The sequence below is a fragment of the Pristis pectinata genome, chromosome 16, assembly GCF_009764475.1.
Source record: "Pristis pectinata isolate sPriPec2 chromosome 16, sPriPec2.1.pri, whole genome shotgun sequence".
Lineage (NCBI taxonomy): Eukaryota > Metazoa > Chordata > Chondrichthyes > Rhinopristiformes > Pristidae > Pristis > Pristis pectinata.
The window spans coordinates 1,273,653-1,289,109 of record NC_067420.1 but is presented as its reverse complement, the minus strand read 5'-3'; the positions used below and the strand labels follow the sequence as shown (position 1 = coordinate 1,289,109).

Sequence of the window (15,457 nt, the reverse complement as noted above, 5' to 3'; positions counted from 1 at the left end):
CTACCACTTTAACCAATCTTTTTGTCATCTGGCCTAATATTTCCACACGTGGCCCAATGAGATTAGAAATAGGACCAGGAATGGTCTGTCCAGCCCCTGAAACTGTGGACAGTTCTGGTCACCCTGGAATGGGAAAGACGTGGTGAAACTGGAAAGAGCGCAGAGAAGATTTACAAGGATGTTGCCAGGAGTCGAGGGCCTGAGTTATAGGGAGAGGTTGGCCAGGCTAGGTCTTTATTCCTTGGAGTGTAGGAGAATGAGGGGCCACCTTGTAGAAATGTTTAAAATTATGAGGGGCAGAGATAAGGTGGACGGTAACAGTCTTTTCCCCAGGGTAGGGGAGTCCAAAACTAGGGGGGCACAGGTTTAGGGTGAGAGGGGAAAGATTTAAAAGGGGCCTGAGGGGCAACTTTTTCCACGCAGAGGGTGGTGAGTGTGTGGAACGAGCTGCCAGAGGAAGTGGGTGAGGCAGGTGCAACAGGGTCATTTAAGAAACCCTTGGATCGGTACATGGAGGGGCGGGGCTTGGAGGGATATGGGCCGAACGCAGGAAATTGGGACTAGCTGGGTGGGCACTGTGGTCAGCATGGACTGGTTGGGCCGAAGGGCCTGTATCCATGCTGTATTGCTCTGTGAATCTATGCCATCACTCATCTGTGCTGGACTTTGACGCTGTCAGCATGACCCCCGTCTCCCTTGATCCCCTTCGTGAGCAGAAACCTGTCCAAATCTGCTTTCAAAGAACAAACAACGCCTTCTGCAGTAGAGAACTCCAAAGATTCACCATCCTTCCAATGGAGAAAAAATTCTCCTCATCCTAGTCCTTACTCTGAAGTAGGCTCCTCATCCCGGGGGAAACATTCTGCCAAACCCGTCAGGAATCATATTTAATCGGCCCCTCCATGAGTCCCCTTGGTACGTTTTACTGCTTTGAAGGTGGAAATACGAAGGCAGAGAATTGTGCCCGGGACGTCCACCCAAATCGTCACGTACCTCCCGGGCAGGAGGGGGGCGGCTCTGCCACCAGAGGGAGATTTCAGATGTTGTTCTCTGTCTCACAGCCTGGGTTCTCCGTTACGCCCCGTCCCATTGACGGGAATTTGGGGCTGGGCAGGCAGATTTGACTATAAAAGTTTGCAACGTTGACGGTGAGCGCAGAATCGGAGCAGAGGGCAGTCGGCGTGGGGCAGCCTGAAGAAGAGATGGCACAAGGTGGGTGCAACTCCGACTCCGGGTGTTCCAGCAGCAAACTAACAGCCCGCGGGCAAATACTTCTCACTTAAAGATAACACGATAAGTTATTAAGGCTTTGAAAAGTAAGGAGAAAACTTGTTGAACTTTTGGAAATATTTGGATGGTTCCATATATTTCAGGATACTTTGCTGGTAATTGCTGTGTTTCTGTTCGAAGGGAATAACTAATCATTTTGTGATTTGCAGAAGTTGAGAAGTGCGCTTTAACGGATTTTTACTTTTTTCTACAACATGCTTTTAACTGCCTTTTTTCACAGCGCTGGAAGTGGCAAGCACAGATCTGCAGTGTCAGCTCAATAACACGGCGCACAACACGGCCGATTTTGGCTTCAGGCGGCTGGTTCTGAGACGGGGCGCTCGTTTCACCATCACTGTGAAGTTCACCTCCAGAGGCTACCAACCACAACATGACCAGATCTCCTTCATCGTGGAAACAGGTAAAGAGAGAAGCGATGGGCTCAGGTACGATGTGTAATGTAGGGGTAAGGCCAGGGATTGGAGAAAGTACTTGCATTTATATAGCGCCTTTCAGCAGACATCCCAAAGCATTTTACAGTATGAAGCAATCAGTATTGTAACCATGGAAACACAGAGACCAATTTCCATACAACAAGTCCTCACAGGGCGATGATGCTCAGGCTGTGCATCTTACTGAGGTAAAAACAGAATATGTAGCAAATAGTCAGCAGGTCAAGCAGTGTCCACAGAGGGGGAAACTGGATCAGCACTTCAAGCTGATGAGCTATGGTCAAGTCCCATTAGATTCTGATCAAGGAGTGTTAACTCTTTCTCTCTGACAACAGATGCTGACTGACCAGCCGGTGTGAGTACAGCCAGTTCACACTGGCAGCAGTGAACAAAGTAGTTTCTATATTGTCACCTTGATCAAGGGGTAAAAATTGGTCAGGACATTGGTAATAAATCAGTTTCAAGTAGCTCTGTGGTCTTGCCCCCATCCTGGTAATCTGCTCCAACCCACTATCCACCTGGGAAATCAGTCATTTGGATTCCTTATAGGATCTCAGAATTGAAACCCTTCACCATTGCTGGCTTTAACTCATTGTTGAGTCTAAACTCAGGGATTTTCTCCCTAAACCTCTCTGCCTCAAAGCAAGCACAGTAGTGTAGCGGTTAGCGTAATGCTATTACAGTGCCAGCGACTGGGGTTCAACTCCCGCTGCTGCCTGTAAGGAGTTTGTATGTTCTCCCCGTGACTGTGTGGGTTTCCTCTGGGTGCTCCGGTTTCCTCCCAAATTCCAAAGACGTACGGGTTAGGAAGTTGTGGGCGTGCTATGTTGGTGCTGGAAGTGTGGTGACACTTGCGGGCTGCCCCCAGCACATTCTGAGTAACGTGAAAAGAGACATTTCACTGTGTGTTTCGATGTACATGTGACTAAAGAATAAAAAAACATCTTATCTCTATCTGTCTTTCCCCCTTTAAGAAACATCTTAAAATCTCCCTTCCTGACAAAACTTTTGCTCACACGCCTTAATATCTCCTTATATGGGTCTGCATCAATTTTTAAGTTAGTGATATCTTATAAATATGAATTGTTGCTGAGGTCATTGTGCTCTCTTTCCTTTCTAATGAAGTAACCTTTAGCGTTGAAAAATATTTAATTAAGTTTTATCCTTCTGAATGTTCATGAATGATTATCTTTGATATCAAAACTGATCCCACAGTAAAATGCATAATTCTGCATATTTTCAATGACTCACTCTTAATCTAGTCTCCAACTGTTCGATAATCTGTAGAGCAGTACCCAACATAATGAAATAGTGTTCTGGTACTCTCAAGGCATATTAAAATGACTTTTACATTCATTTTTCTATGAAGAAGGGAAATTTTGCTGTTACCTAATCTGAAGTAATTGTGGCAAGAGTCATGACGTTCACTAGCTTTCAATATTACTCTATTTTGGGATTGTAACATAAACACCACTGAGAAGCAATCATTTTCCAAGTACGAGTCTGCAGTACAAACTCTGAAGGAGAGAACAACATAGAACATAGAACAATTACAGCACTGTTCAGGCCCTTCGGCCCACAAAGCTGTGCTGAACATGTCCCTACCCTAGAAATTACTAGGCTTACCCATAGCCCTCTATTTTACTCAGCTCCATATACCGATCTAACAGTCTCTTGAAAGACCCTATCATATTCACTTCCACCACCATCTCCGGCAGCCCATTCCACACACTCACCACTCTCTGAGTAAAAAACTTACCCCTGACATCTCCCCTATATCTACTCCCCAGCACCTTAAACCTGTGTCCTCTTGTGGCCACCAATTCAGCCCTGGGGAAAAGCCTCTGACTATCTATCCTATCAATACCTCTCATCACCTTATACACCTCTATCAGGTCCCCCCTCAGCCTCCGTCTCTCCAAGGAGAAAAGGCCGAGTTCCCTCAACCTGTTTTTATAAGGCATGATCTGCATTCCAGGCAGCATCCTTGTAAATCTCCTCTGCACCCTTTCTACGGCTTCCACATCCTTCCTGCAGTGAGGCGACCAGAACTGAGCACAGTACTCCAAGTGGGGTCTGACCAGGGTCCTATACAGCTGCAACAATACCTCACGGTTCCTAAATTCAATTCCCTGATTGATGAAGGACAATACACCATGTGCCTTCTTAACCACAGAGTCAACCTGCGCAGCCAATAGTATGAAGAATGAATCATGAACAAGTATGAAATAATTGCCTGAATTTTGCAGGCAAATTTCAGCATTTACCTGTGTTACTGATACCATTTCCCCACGTCACTGTGGTAACTTCAGAGTTTCCACATGGACTTCTGAAGATAATATTTGTTCTCAGCGGCTATGTTTCCGGACATGCTCCACATGAAGCCCAGTATGAGACTCTATGTGTTTGCGATTCCCCACCACTCACATGAAGAATTTACCCCTGTATCATGTGCCAGGTTGAGTAAGTAGTTTCTTCACTGGCTATTTCAATTACAATCAGATAGAGGAATTTGCGAGGGGACCCAGTGATGCTGTCTGTCTGATCATGCATAACACGTTTGCAAGACGATCAGTAAGTAAATGAAAATTAAAAATGAAACAAAAAGATGCTGCAATTTGTCTTTTTTTCATTATCACCCCACAACCTTTTATGGTAAAGGTAGCACTGAATACAGGGAAGGTTCAATGGAGTCCAAAAGTAGAATGGATCCAACACAGGCAGAGAGCTACAGTGCAGGACAACAGTAACTGTACTTCAGAAATAATGCACTGGATGTGAGGAGTTTCATAACATCCCATGATTGGTAAATTGGTTTATTATTGTCACATGCACTGAGGTACAGTGGAAAACCTTGTTTTGCATGCCATCCATACAGATCAATTCATTACACTGTGCAGTGAGGTAGCCCAGGGGAAAACAATAACAGAATACAGAATAATGTGTCACAGCTACAGAGGAAGTGCAGTGCAGGCAGACAATAAGGTGCAAGGTCATAACGAGGTAGATTGTGAGGTCAAGAGTCCACCTTATTGTACTAGGGGACTGTTTAATAGTCTTATAACAGCGGGATAGAAGCTGTCCTTGAGCCTGGTGGTACGTGCTTTCAGGCTTTTGTATCTCCTGCCGGATGCGAGGGGGGAGAAGGGAGAATGTCCGGGATGGATGGGGTCTCTGATTATGTTGGCTGCTTTAATGAGGCAGCGAGAAGTGTAGACAGAGTCCATGGATGGGAGGCTGGTTTCTGTGATGTGCTGGGCTGTGTCCACAACTCTCTGCAGTTTCTTGAGGTCTCGGGCAGAGCAGTTGCCATACCAAGCCATGATACATCTGGATAGGATGCTTTCTGTGGTGTATCGATAAAAATTGCAAGGGTTGAAGAGGATATTCTGAATTTCTTTAGCCTCCTGAGGAAGTAGAGGTGCTGGTGAGCTTTCTTGGCTGTAGCATCCACATGATTTGACCAGGACAGGCTGTTGGTGATGTTCACACCCAGGAACTTGAAGCTCTCAACACTCTCAACCTCAGCACCATTGATGTAGACAGGTGCATGTACACTGCTCCCTTTCCTGAAGTCAATGACCAGCTCTCTTGTTTTGCTGACATTGAGGGAAAGGTTGTTGTCATGACACCATTCCACTAAGCTCTCTATCTTCTATCTGCACTCTGACTCATTGTTACTTGAGATATAGCCCACTACGGAGTTGTCACCTGCAAACCTGTAGATGGAGTTAGAGCAGAATCTGGCCACACAGTTTTGAGTGTATAGGGAGTAGAGTAGAGGGCTGAGGACGCAGCCTTGTGGGGCACCAGTGTAGGGGATAATCGTGATTGTGAAAAGTGCAATAAGTGCAGTTTACTTTCTCCTTCCTTAATGTTAAAGCCACCTTTGTACTTGAAAACAGTTCTTGAAATTAGACTGGAATAAGTTTAATCTTAAAGCAACAATAACACTTCAACTCCAATTGAGACATGGGACAGCTATCTATTACAGAGGCATGCTTCACAAATGATCCTAATTAGTTTGTGAAATGTGGGGTTGATTTTGGCTGTTTGCAAGTTTTAAATTAGGAGAGATTTAAAATCAATCTGTAGCCCATTTTAAATCTGTCCTGAATTTTCTTCAAGTCACAGAGGAAGACTGCACAGGGAAAGGCTTTTTGGAGCATGAGCCCATGACAACCAACAGCCACGCAGTTACACTCATCTCAATTTTTTATTCTCCCCACCTTCCCATTAACTCCCTCCGCCCCCCCCAGATTCTACCCCTCACCCACACACGAGGGGCAATTTACAGTGGCCAATCAGCTGTCCATCCCACACATCCTGGGGATGTGGGAGGAAACCGGAGCACCCGGAGGAAATGCACACAGTCACGGGGAGAAAAAACTGAATCAGCCAGCGGCCGAGGTCAGGATTGAACCCAGGTTGCTGGTGCTGTGAGGCGGCAGCTCTACCCATTGTATCACTGTGACGCCTGTGTGTCACCAACTTTTATTTCCATTGACCTCAAAGATACATTGGCCTGATTCACATGTCCTGATCTACACTGATGTATCAATCTTAAAATATATACACTCTGATTATTATGATAGAAGATATGCATTTAGAAAAGTATAGTGTGATTCGGCAGAACCAGCAGTTTTATGAAAGAGAAATTGTGTTTAAGTTGAGTTATTTGAGAATGTAATTAGTAGGGTAAATATCAAAAGACACTTGAAAAAGTGCCACCTGAGAGGTTGAGGGTGATACATTAGCACAGATCGAGAACTGGTGAGTAGGCTGAAAGTAAGGAGGTCCTTTTCATGTTGGCAACTTGCACCTAATGGGTTGCATCAGGGATCAGCGCTGGGGCCTCATCTGTTCACGATCTAAGGACAACAAGACCAAATATAATATACTCAGCCAATGTCTGTCGAGCACTTGTCGGAGGCAAAGCAAGTTCTGAGGAAGACACAGGATAGAAATGGTAAAGCAAGAGGGAAAAACAGATGGCAGATAGAATACAATGCGGGCATTTTAGTCAGAAGAATAAAAGAACAGATTATTATTTAACTGTTGTGAATATTAAATGTAGGTGTTCAGAGTAAATGAAGTGTTGGCCTGTATTGCAAGGGCAATGTACAAGACTGAGGAAGTACTATACAGGTCCCTGGTGAAGTCACTCTTGTAATCTGTGCACAGCTGTAGTCTTCTTTATGGGACGATAGGTCTGTCTTACCTCACCGCAGGGTTAGTTCACGAGTCTGATGCCTTGGGTTGTCCTGTGAAGAAAGTTTACTTAAACTGAGCCTGTAATCTCTGAAGTTCAGCAGAATGAAAGGTCATCTCACTGAAGCACATAACAGACGTGGAGTTTTGACAGAGTGAGTGCTATGAGGATGTTTCACCTCATTGGAGAGTCTGGAGTTGAGGGCATTGTCTCAGGAAAAGGAGTTGACCACTTAAGTCTAAGGTGAGGAGGGATTTCCCTTCTCACCGAGAGCTGTGCGTATGTGGAATTCTCCCCAATTATTGTGTGTTATCTGACTAGATGCCCTTAACAGCTCAACCTTATGGCAAATCTGTCCTCTCCCAATCACAGGTATCCCCTTTGTCCTATTTATGCCTCTGGACAACTTCTCTGCACAGTAACAAGGACTTTTTTTATCATCTCCTTCCCTGTTCTGACAAAGGATCTTTTACCTGAAACATTATCTCTGTTTCTCTTTCCACTGATATGGCCTGTCTTCTGAGTGTTTCCAGTATTTTTCTGTTTTTATTTCGGATTTCCAGCATTTGCACCTTATTATTTATTTTCAATACCTCAGTGTTTCACTGTTTTCGGTACAAAATTTGGGATTCACAAAAATATTGTGACCTCAGGCAAAACCATCATAAACTGGTGACGAACTAATTCAATCTTGTGGTTCATCTACATCATGGTGAATAGGCAATCATAAGCAAGAGGTACTGGAGAGCCTATAAAAAAGGCCTCCAACAACAACTTCATGACTGGGAGACATCAGAGACTGCAGATACTGGAATCTGGAGCCAAAGAAGAGGGAGGTTGTGACCATCAGATGCATCTGAATAGGCTGAGGCTGGTTCGAAGGAAGAAAACTAAAGTTGTGAAATGATCTGATGATGTTCCTTAAAGTTACAGAGGTGTTCATTGGATAGTGGTGGAGAAGATGATTCTGTGAGTCCAAAATTAGGAACCATAACTGTAAGAAAGTCATTAATAGAGAATTCAACAGGAACTTCTTTACCCAGAGACTGGTGGAGAGTTATGGAAACTTGCTCCCAGGTGGAGAAGGTGGGGAATGATATCGATGCCCTTAAGTGGAAGGGCGATAAGTGCGGAAGGAAGCAAGGTTGTACGGGTGAAGGTTGATGAAGTGGGAGGAGGGACGAGTCTCATATCAGAGTCACAGAGTCATAGAGCACAGGAAAAGGCCCTTCGGCCCAACCTGTCCATGCCGACTGTGTTTCCCAGTGAGCTAGTCCCATCTGCCCGTGTTTGGCCTATAGCCCTCTAAACCTCTCCTACCCATGGACTTATCTAGATGGCTTTTAAATGTTGCTAATGTGCGCGCCTGAACCACTATTTCTGGCAGCTCATTCCAAATACGCACCACCCTTTGTGTGAAGAAGCTGCCCCTGGTGTCCCTTTTAAATCTCCCCCCTCTGATCTTAAACCCATGTCCTCTTGTTTTTAGCATCTGCTCGCCCCTCATGATCTTATGCACCTCTATCAGGTCACCCCTTGTCATGTGGGACATTAACACCAACACACACCAGTTGGGTGGAGTGACCAGTTTCACTTCTGTAAATTCTGTGTAATGTTAGAATAGTAAAATAAATAAATAAAGGCCAAAACCAACACCCTCAGCTTCCTGTGTTGGCAGTGTTAAAAGAAAACATCCTCTTTGTGATTAAACTGAAGCATTAAACTCACACATCTTAGTCAGTGGTGTAAACAACATCTTTCATTAAAAAAATCATTAGTTTCTTTACTGGAGTCCTTGTTTTTAAATATTTTTGTTAACTAACTATATGGTTTTAATCTTCAGACCTGCCTGCAGAAGGAGTCAAGTACATTAAAATAAATGTGTTCAGGGTGTACAAATGCCTGCTGAAGCCTTTGGCGTTCTCCTGGAGCTTCAGCATAAAGCAGGCCCTGTAAAGGCTGAAGATGGGAAGCTGGGAAGTGGAGGTGGGAAGCTGGGAAGGCTGATCCCAGATTACCTGCCTTATGCCGCACTGAACATCTGAGTGAAGATTCTGATGCCTACTGTATTAGCTGGGTGAATGCTTCTGTTAAAATGGTGCATGCACCCCAGCCCTGCAAAAGGCGATACGCATTCCTACACTAAACGGTCACTTTTGGACCTGGGGCTTGCAGTCAGTGTGTCAGGAGGTGCATTACCCAGACACTTCATGGTGGTCCACCAAGTGCTTCACTTGAGGGCCCACCTCTGTCTACTGCACCTCTAAAAGAGGTTCAAAGTGTCCAAGCACTGGTGAACAGACTTTCCTATGTCTACTCTTGATGTAGGGTGATGTAGATCCTGAGCTGGGGCTGAGTCCAGTGGGCTGCAGGTGAGGGAGGTGGGTAAGATGGAAGATTTGGCATTGTAAACGGTCAGACCTGCTTAATGCGGAGAGCAGATAGGGTGGCAGGGGGGTAATCTCGATGGATTGGTGGGTCAACAAAACAGTGGTCAGCACTTGGGGTTGGCAGTTTGGACTTGGTAGTTGGTTTCTCCATGGGTTCGGTTGGTGGTGGGGAGAGAGCTCGTGGCGTTGGTGGTGATCTGGGGAACGGGGCTTTGTGACAGGTGGGCTTGACCAATGGGGCGAGGTGCTTCGATTTGCATGGATGTTAGGTGAGGTGAATGAGATGCTGGGATGGCAGGCGGGGAGGGGTCAGGACTCACTGGGAAACCTTGTCCAACCACCAGAGCAGATAGAATGGCTGTGGTTCACTCTCCCATCTGAAGGATGAAAGCTGGATTAGAGAGTATCAGCTATCAGAAGAGGTTGGATGGTCTTGGACAGTTTTCTCTGGGGCATCGGAGGTTGAGGGGTGAACTGAAAGAAGAGTTTTCAATTACCAGAGGCATAAATCGGGTGGATAGCCAGAGTCTTTCTCCGAGGCTGGAAATGTCGAATATGCGAGGGTGTAGATTTAAGGCGAGAGGGGGGAAATGGAGCTGGAGAGATTTGTGAGGTAAGGTTTTTTTTACACAGAGGGTGGTAGGTAGGTGCCTAGAACGGGCTGCCAGGGGAGGTGGTGAAGGCAGATGTTTGAGGGGCACTTAGACACATGAACAGGCTGGAATGGAGGGATACGGACCACGTGCAGGAAGATGGGATTAGTTACATTGGCATCATGGTCGGCACAGACGTGGTGGGCCGAAGGGCCTGTCCCGTGCTGTACTGTTCCATCTTCCACCAGGGCAGCATTAACCTAATCATCTGCTCGGCTCCGTGCATGTCGTGCTTGAAAGATAAAGGCCAGATTCACCTCGGGAGCACCACCCTTCCACTGCATTCAAGAAACAGGCAAGTTCGGAGAATGCCTGAAGGAACTCAACCCACTTGGCTGGGCAGTAGGTGTGTCGCCATGACCCATGTACCGCTGGTGGCCTCATCCTGGAGACCTGATGTTGAGCAGGGATGAATAAATCAGCTCTCACGTTCAGCACTTTTCCTTTATGGTATCAGTGATCGGGAGAGCCTTGGAAACACAATGGTCAGTGCAAGTATCTGGGGCCAAATCCTCAGTGCCTGGTGGGACAAGGCCTTGTCACTGAGTGGAACAGAGCACCCGCTGTTCTCCTGCTACCGTGAGATGTAGAGGTGCCTGCTGACAGAAGCAAGTGTTTGAGCAAGAATGTGCAACTGGTACCTCACCTAACAACTGGTGTGATACCAGCCAGACCTATCCTGTACATACCAATCATACCTGATAGCAGCACGGCCTTGGGTGCCATGTGGGGCTGGGATGGTGAGGTGGAAGGGAACAAGCCACATTTGCAAACAGTCAAAAAACCTGACCACTGGAAAGACCATGCCCCCAGGCTTGGGTGGCTGTCAATGCAGCCACTGACCTGCAATGTTTCTGAATGTCCCTGACAACAATAATCATGTAAACATTTCCTTTAAATGCATGAAAAAAAAATTAAATCACTTGCACATGTTTCAATAATGCCGCAGAACAACACATTTCCTAACACATAAGTCAGTGATAGTAAACCTGATTCTGATTCTGATAATTAGAAACTTTAAAGTAAACTCAATTGTGTCAAAACTCGTAAACTGCCCTTCTCCCTTACAGTCATTCCTTTCCTTTCAAACAAATGAGCTCCATATCGTGCATGAGGTCTAAACCAGTGCAGGTTCAGCAGACGGATCTCTAAGGACTTTCAGTAGCTTTGTGCTCCAATATTAGATTCCACAAGGATTTCAGTGTGGGATCATTGCCAAGAAATTGCTGGCAAGTTGCTGACACAATGTATGTTTGAGTTATGCACATCTCCCTGAGAGGGCAGAGATATCCTTGGTTCTAATTCCAAGATGTAGTGGAGCATTCCCCTTAAGTTGCATCCGGACAACTTCATGTGGTTTGAACCCACTCTTTGATTTGACGGGAGTGCAGCCATTGAGGCAAAACTGACCTTTGACTGGACGACTCAATCTGAAGTGCCTGATAATGCATTGGTTCTACATTGAAAATAGTCAAACTTGGTGCGTCAACAGTGGGTCAACCCACCTTCTCTGATAGGTGAGGTTATATGATACACAACAGCTACTACATGGGGAGACAACACATAACAGATTGGGAAAAAGTTTAGACTGGCACACCTGAGGAAACTTCACAGATACATAGTCAAGATGTTCCACCCAGTAACTGAATGGTCAAGTTGAATAGATGTTGATTAGATGAATGGTCCACTCTCACATCGAGAGGAGGAGTTATTCTCTTTGACGATTCACCAGCACCTAGGTTACTGAAGGAAGAGAGATGGAAGCTAAGGAACTGGGTACAGATTGAGATATGGAGTGAGAAAAGAGAAATGAAGAAACAGAAGGTATTAGTAGAACAACAAATGTAAGGAAACAGCGGCATGCAACACCACTCAACCAGCCCATCTGTCTCACTTGCTGGTAAATTAGTTGGTAAATGGATTAGATTGGCTGTTAATTTTGAACAATTAATTGATGAACTTTCACGTCATAACTTGGGGTAGGAGTTCAATTCATCTTTTGAACTCGATAATCTTTTTTATTCCAGTTTTGGATGCTTCAGAGGCATCTGAAAAAGTCGAGTTTCAACTTTCAAGTTCAGTGACTGAAAACTCGTGGAGTGCTGCCCTTGGAAACAATGCTGGGAGTCAACTCACCCTGTCCATGTGTTCACCATCCACGAGTAAAATCGGCCGCTTCTCCTTGAAGATGGTGTGCACAACACAGGGCTATTCTAGGCAGTTTCATCTGGGAGAATTCATCATCCTCTTCAACCCCTGGTGCTCAGGTACAGTCTTGTGTGAAATGTATCCAAATAATTATCTCAAAGACAGAGCAAGCTGCAATAATCGTACCTTCAGTCAGGGCAGTGAGTATAGGATATAGAGAATATAGTGCTGCCAGGCAAGCTGGTCCCATCTGCCCACGTCTGGCCCACAGCCCTCTAAACCTCTCCTATCCATGAACTTATCTCGATAGCTTTTCAACGTTGCTAATGTGCCCGCCGCAACCACTATTTCTGGCAGCTCATTCCAAATACGCACTACCCTTTGTGCGAAGAACCTGCCCCTGATGTCCCTTTTAAATCTCTCACCTCTGATCTTAAACCCATGCTCTCTTGTTTATAGCTCCCCCTCCCTGGGGAAAAGACTGTGTGCTTTCACCCTGTCTACGCCCCTCATGACCTTATACACCTCTATCAGGTCACCCCTCAATCTCCTACTTTCCAGGGAATAAAGTCCTAGTCTTCACAACCTCTCCTTGTAACTCAGGCCCCCAAGTCCGGGCAACATCCTGGTAAATCTTTTCTGCGCTCTTCCTAGTTTAATAGCATCTTTCCTATAACAGGGTGACCAGAACTGTACACAGTGCTCCAAGTGCGGCCTCACCAATGTCTTATATAACTGCAACATAACGTTCCAACTCCTACACTCAGTGCCCTGACCGATGATGGCCAGCGTGCCAAACACCTTCTTCACCACCCTGTCTACCTGTGATGCCGCTTTCAATGAACTATGCACATGCGTTCCAAGGTCCCTCTGTTCCATAACCATTCACTGTGTAAGTCCTACCCTGGTTTGATCTCCCAAAATGCAGTACCTCATATTGGTCTCATCCCTCTGAGACCAATGCCCAAAGTGTTGAGCTTCACCACCCTGAAGGACGAGGCAGTAGGAACGGTGGATCACCATTTACCACCACAGGTCATAAGCTGTACTGGCATGGAATTGCCTTGCTGTTCCTTCAGTGTGGTGATGTCTCAGTCCTGGAAGCCTCCTTGACACCGGTGTGGGAATACCTTCCCCACCAACTACAACAGTTCGTGAATGGAGCTCCTCCCCATCACCTCAAGGAAAGGGGGGTGAGGGAAGGTGGGTGAGGGAGGGGGTGAGGGGAGGTGGGTGAGGGAGGGGGTGGGGGAGGTGGGTGAGGGAGGGGGTGGGGGAGGTGGGTGAGGGGAGGTGGGCTCGGACATAAATAAAACACATATGTGGTATACAGTTTCAGCTGGAAGTAAGTGTGTGGGTATGTGTTTGGAGTGGCTAATCCCACTGTTTTATTCATATTTCAGCTGATGCTGTCTTCCTAGCTTCTGAGGATCAGCGCAGGGAATATGTGCTGAATGATCAGGGGTTGACGTATTACGGTACAAATAAAAACATTTCATCGTTACCCTGGAACTTTGGGCAGGTAATGAAGGTTTTACCATGTATGAGTGAAGGATGCATCTAAGAAATACAAGGAGCGGATGCACACACACACAGACACACACACACACACACACACGCACGCACGCAAGCACGCACGCACGCACGCACACACACACACACACACACACATATGCAGATGTGCATGATATAACAATTGGTCAATACTTTACTGTGACATTTATTTCCCTCATGGTTTTCAATTACATTCTACTGTTGAAAAGACTAAAAGGAGATTTGATTTACGCATTCAATATCAAAAATTTAGTGTTGGAAAGGAACAACTTGCAGAAAACCTTGCAATGTGATGGGGTGCAAGTCATGGGCCTCAGACTATTGACAAAAAAAGATGGTTGCTTGTGTATATTGTGCAATTGGTCAGGTTATTAATTTTGGCAGGAAATTAGAGAAAAAGAGCACCAGTAAATCTAAAGTACGGGAGGATGTTGGTGTACTGATTCATGAAAAGTAGAATGTTAATGGCCAACCACAGTGGGCAGTTAACAACGCAAATGGAAATTGAACTTTTACTGCAAAACAGTTACTGATTCATAGAGTCACAGAGCAATACAGCACGGATACAGGCCCTTTGGCCCAACCAGTCCGTGCCGATCACGGTGCCCACCCAGCTAGTCCCAATTTCCTGCATTCAGCCCATATCCCTCCAAGCCCCGTCCCTCCATGTACCGATCCAAGTGATTCTTAAATGATGCTGTTGTACCTGCCTCACCCACTTCCTCTGGCAGCTCGTTCCATACACTCACCACCCTCTGCGTGAAACAGTTGCCCCTCAGGTCCCTTTTAAATCTTTCCCCTCTCACCTTAAATCTGTGCCCCCTCATTTTGGACTCCCCTACCCTGGGGAAAAGGGTAAAGGTAGGACCGATTAGAGACAAAGGTGGGAAGATGTGCCTGGAAGCTGTGGAAGTGGGTGAGGTCCTCAATGAATACTTCTCTTCAGTATTCACCCAGGAGAGGGGCCTTGATGACACTGAGGACAGTGTCGGTAAGGTTAATATTCTAGACCATGTGGATATCAAGAGAGAGGATGTGTTGGAGCTGTTAGAAAATATTAGGACAGATAAGTCCCCAGGGCCTGACGGACTATTCCCCAGGCTGCTCCACAGGGTGAGGGAGGAGATTGCTGAACCATTGGTTAGGATCTTTGAGTCCTCATTGTCAACGGGAATGATACTGGAGGATTGGAGGTTGGCAAATGTTGTCCCCTTATTCAATAAAAGTAGTAGGGATAGTCCAGGGAATTATAGACCAGTGGTGAAGGGATGTTGGAAAGGATTCTTAGAGATAGAGTCTATGGGCATTTAGAGAATCATGGTCTGATCAGGGACAGCCAGCATGGCTTTGTGAAGGGAAGATCATGTCTCACAAGCCTGTTAGGGTTCTTTGAGGAGGTGACCAGGAAGATTGATGAGGGTAGTGCAGTAGATGTGGTCTACATGGATTTTAGTAAGGTGTTTGACAAGGTTCCACATGGTAGGCTTCTTCAGAAGGTGAGAGGACATGGGATCCAGGGAAGCTTGGCCGTGTGGATTCAGAACTGGCTTGCCTGTAGAAAGCAGAGGGTTGTGGTGGAGGGAGTGCATTCAGATTGGAGGGCTGTGACTAGTGGTGTCCCACAAGGATCGGTTCTGGGACCTCTGCTTTTCGTGATTTTTATTAATGACTTGGATGAGGGGGTAGAAGGGTGTGTTGGCAAGTTTGCAGATGACACAAAGGTCGATGGTGTTGTGGATAGTGTGGAGGATTATTGAAGATTGCAGAGGGATATTGATA

General features: G+C 45.9%; 1 protein-coding gene across 1 annotated transcript in view; it reads left to right on the top strand.

The window, feature by feature from the left end:
- The first annotated feature begins 1,045 nt into the window (after positions 1–1,045).
- Positions 1,046–15,457, top strand: part of tgm2a (transglutaminase 2, C polypeptide A) — a 46,498-nt gene continuing 32,086 nt past the window's right edge. The window contains exons 1-4 of the mRNA XM_052031272.1: positions 1,046–1,212; positions 1,511–1,690; positions 12,004–12,243; positions 13,528–13,646. Coding sequence (XP_051887232.1) covers positions 1,203–1,212; positions 1,511–1,690; positions 12,004–12,243; positions 13,528–13,646 — 549 coding nt within the window. The 5' untranslated portion in view covers positions 1,046–1,202. The remainder of the gene's footprint in view (positions 1,213–1,510; positions 1,691–12,003; positions 12,244–13,527; positions 13,647–15,457) is intronic.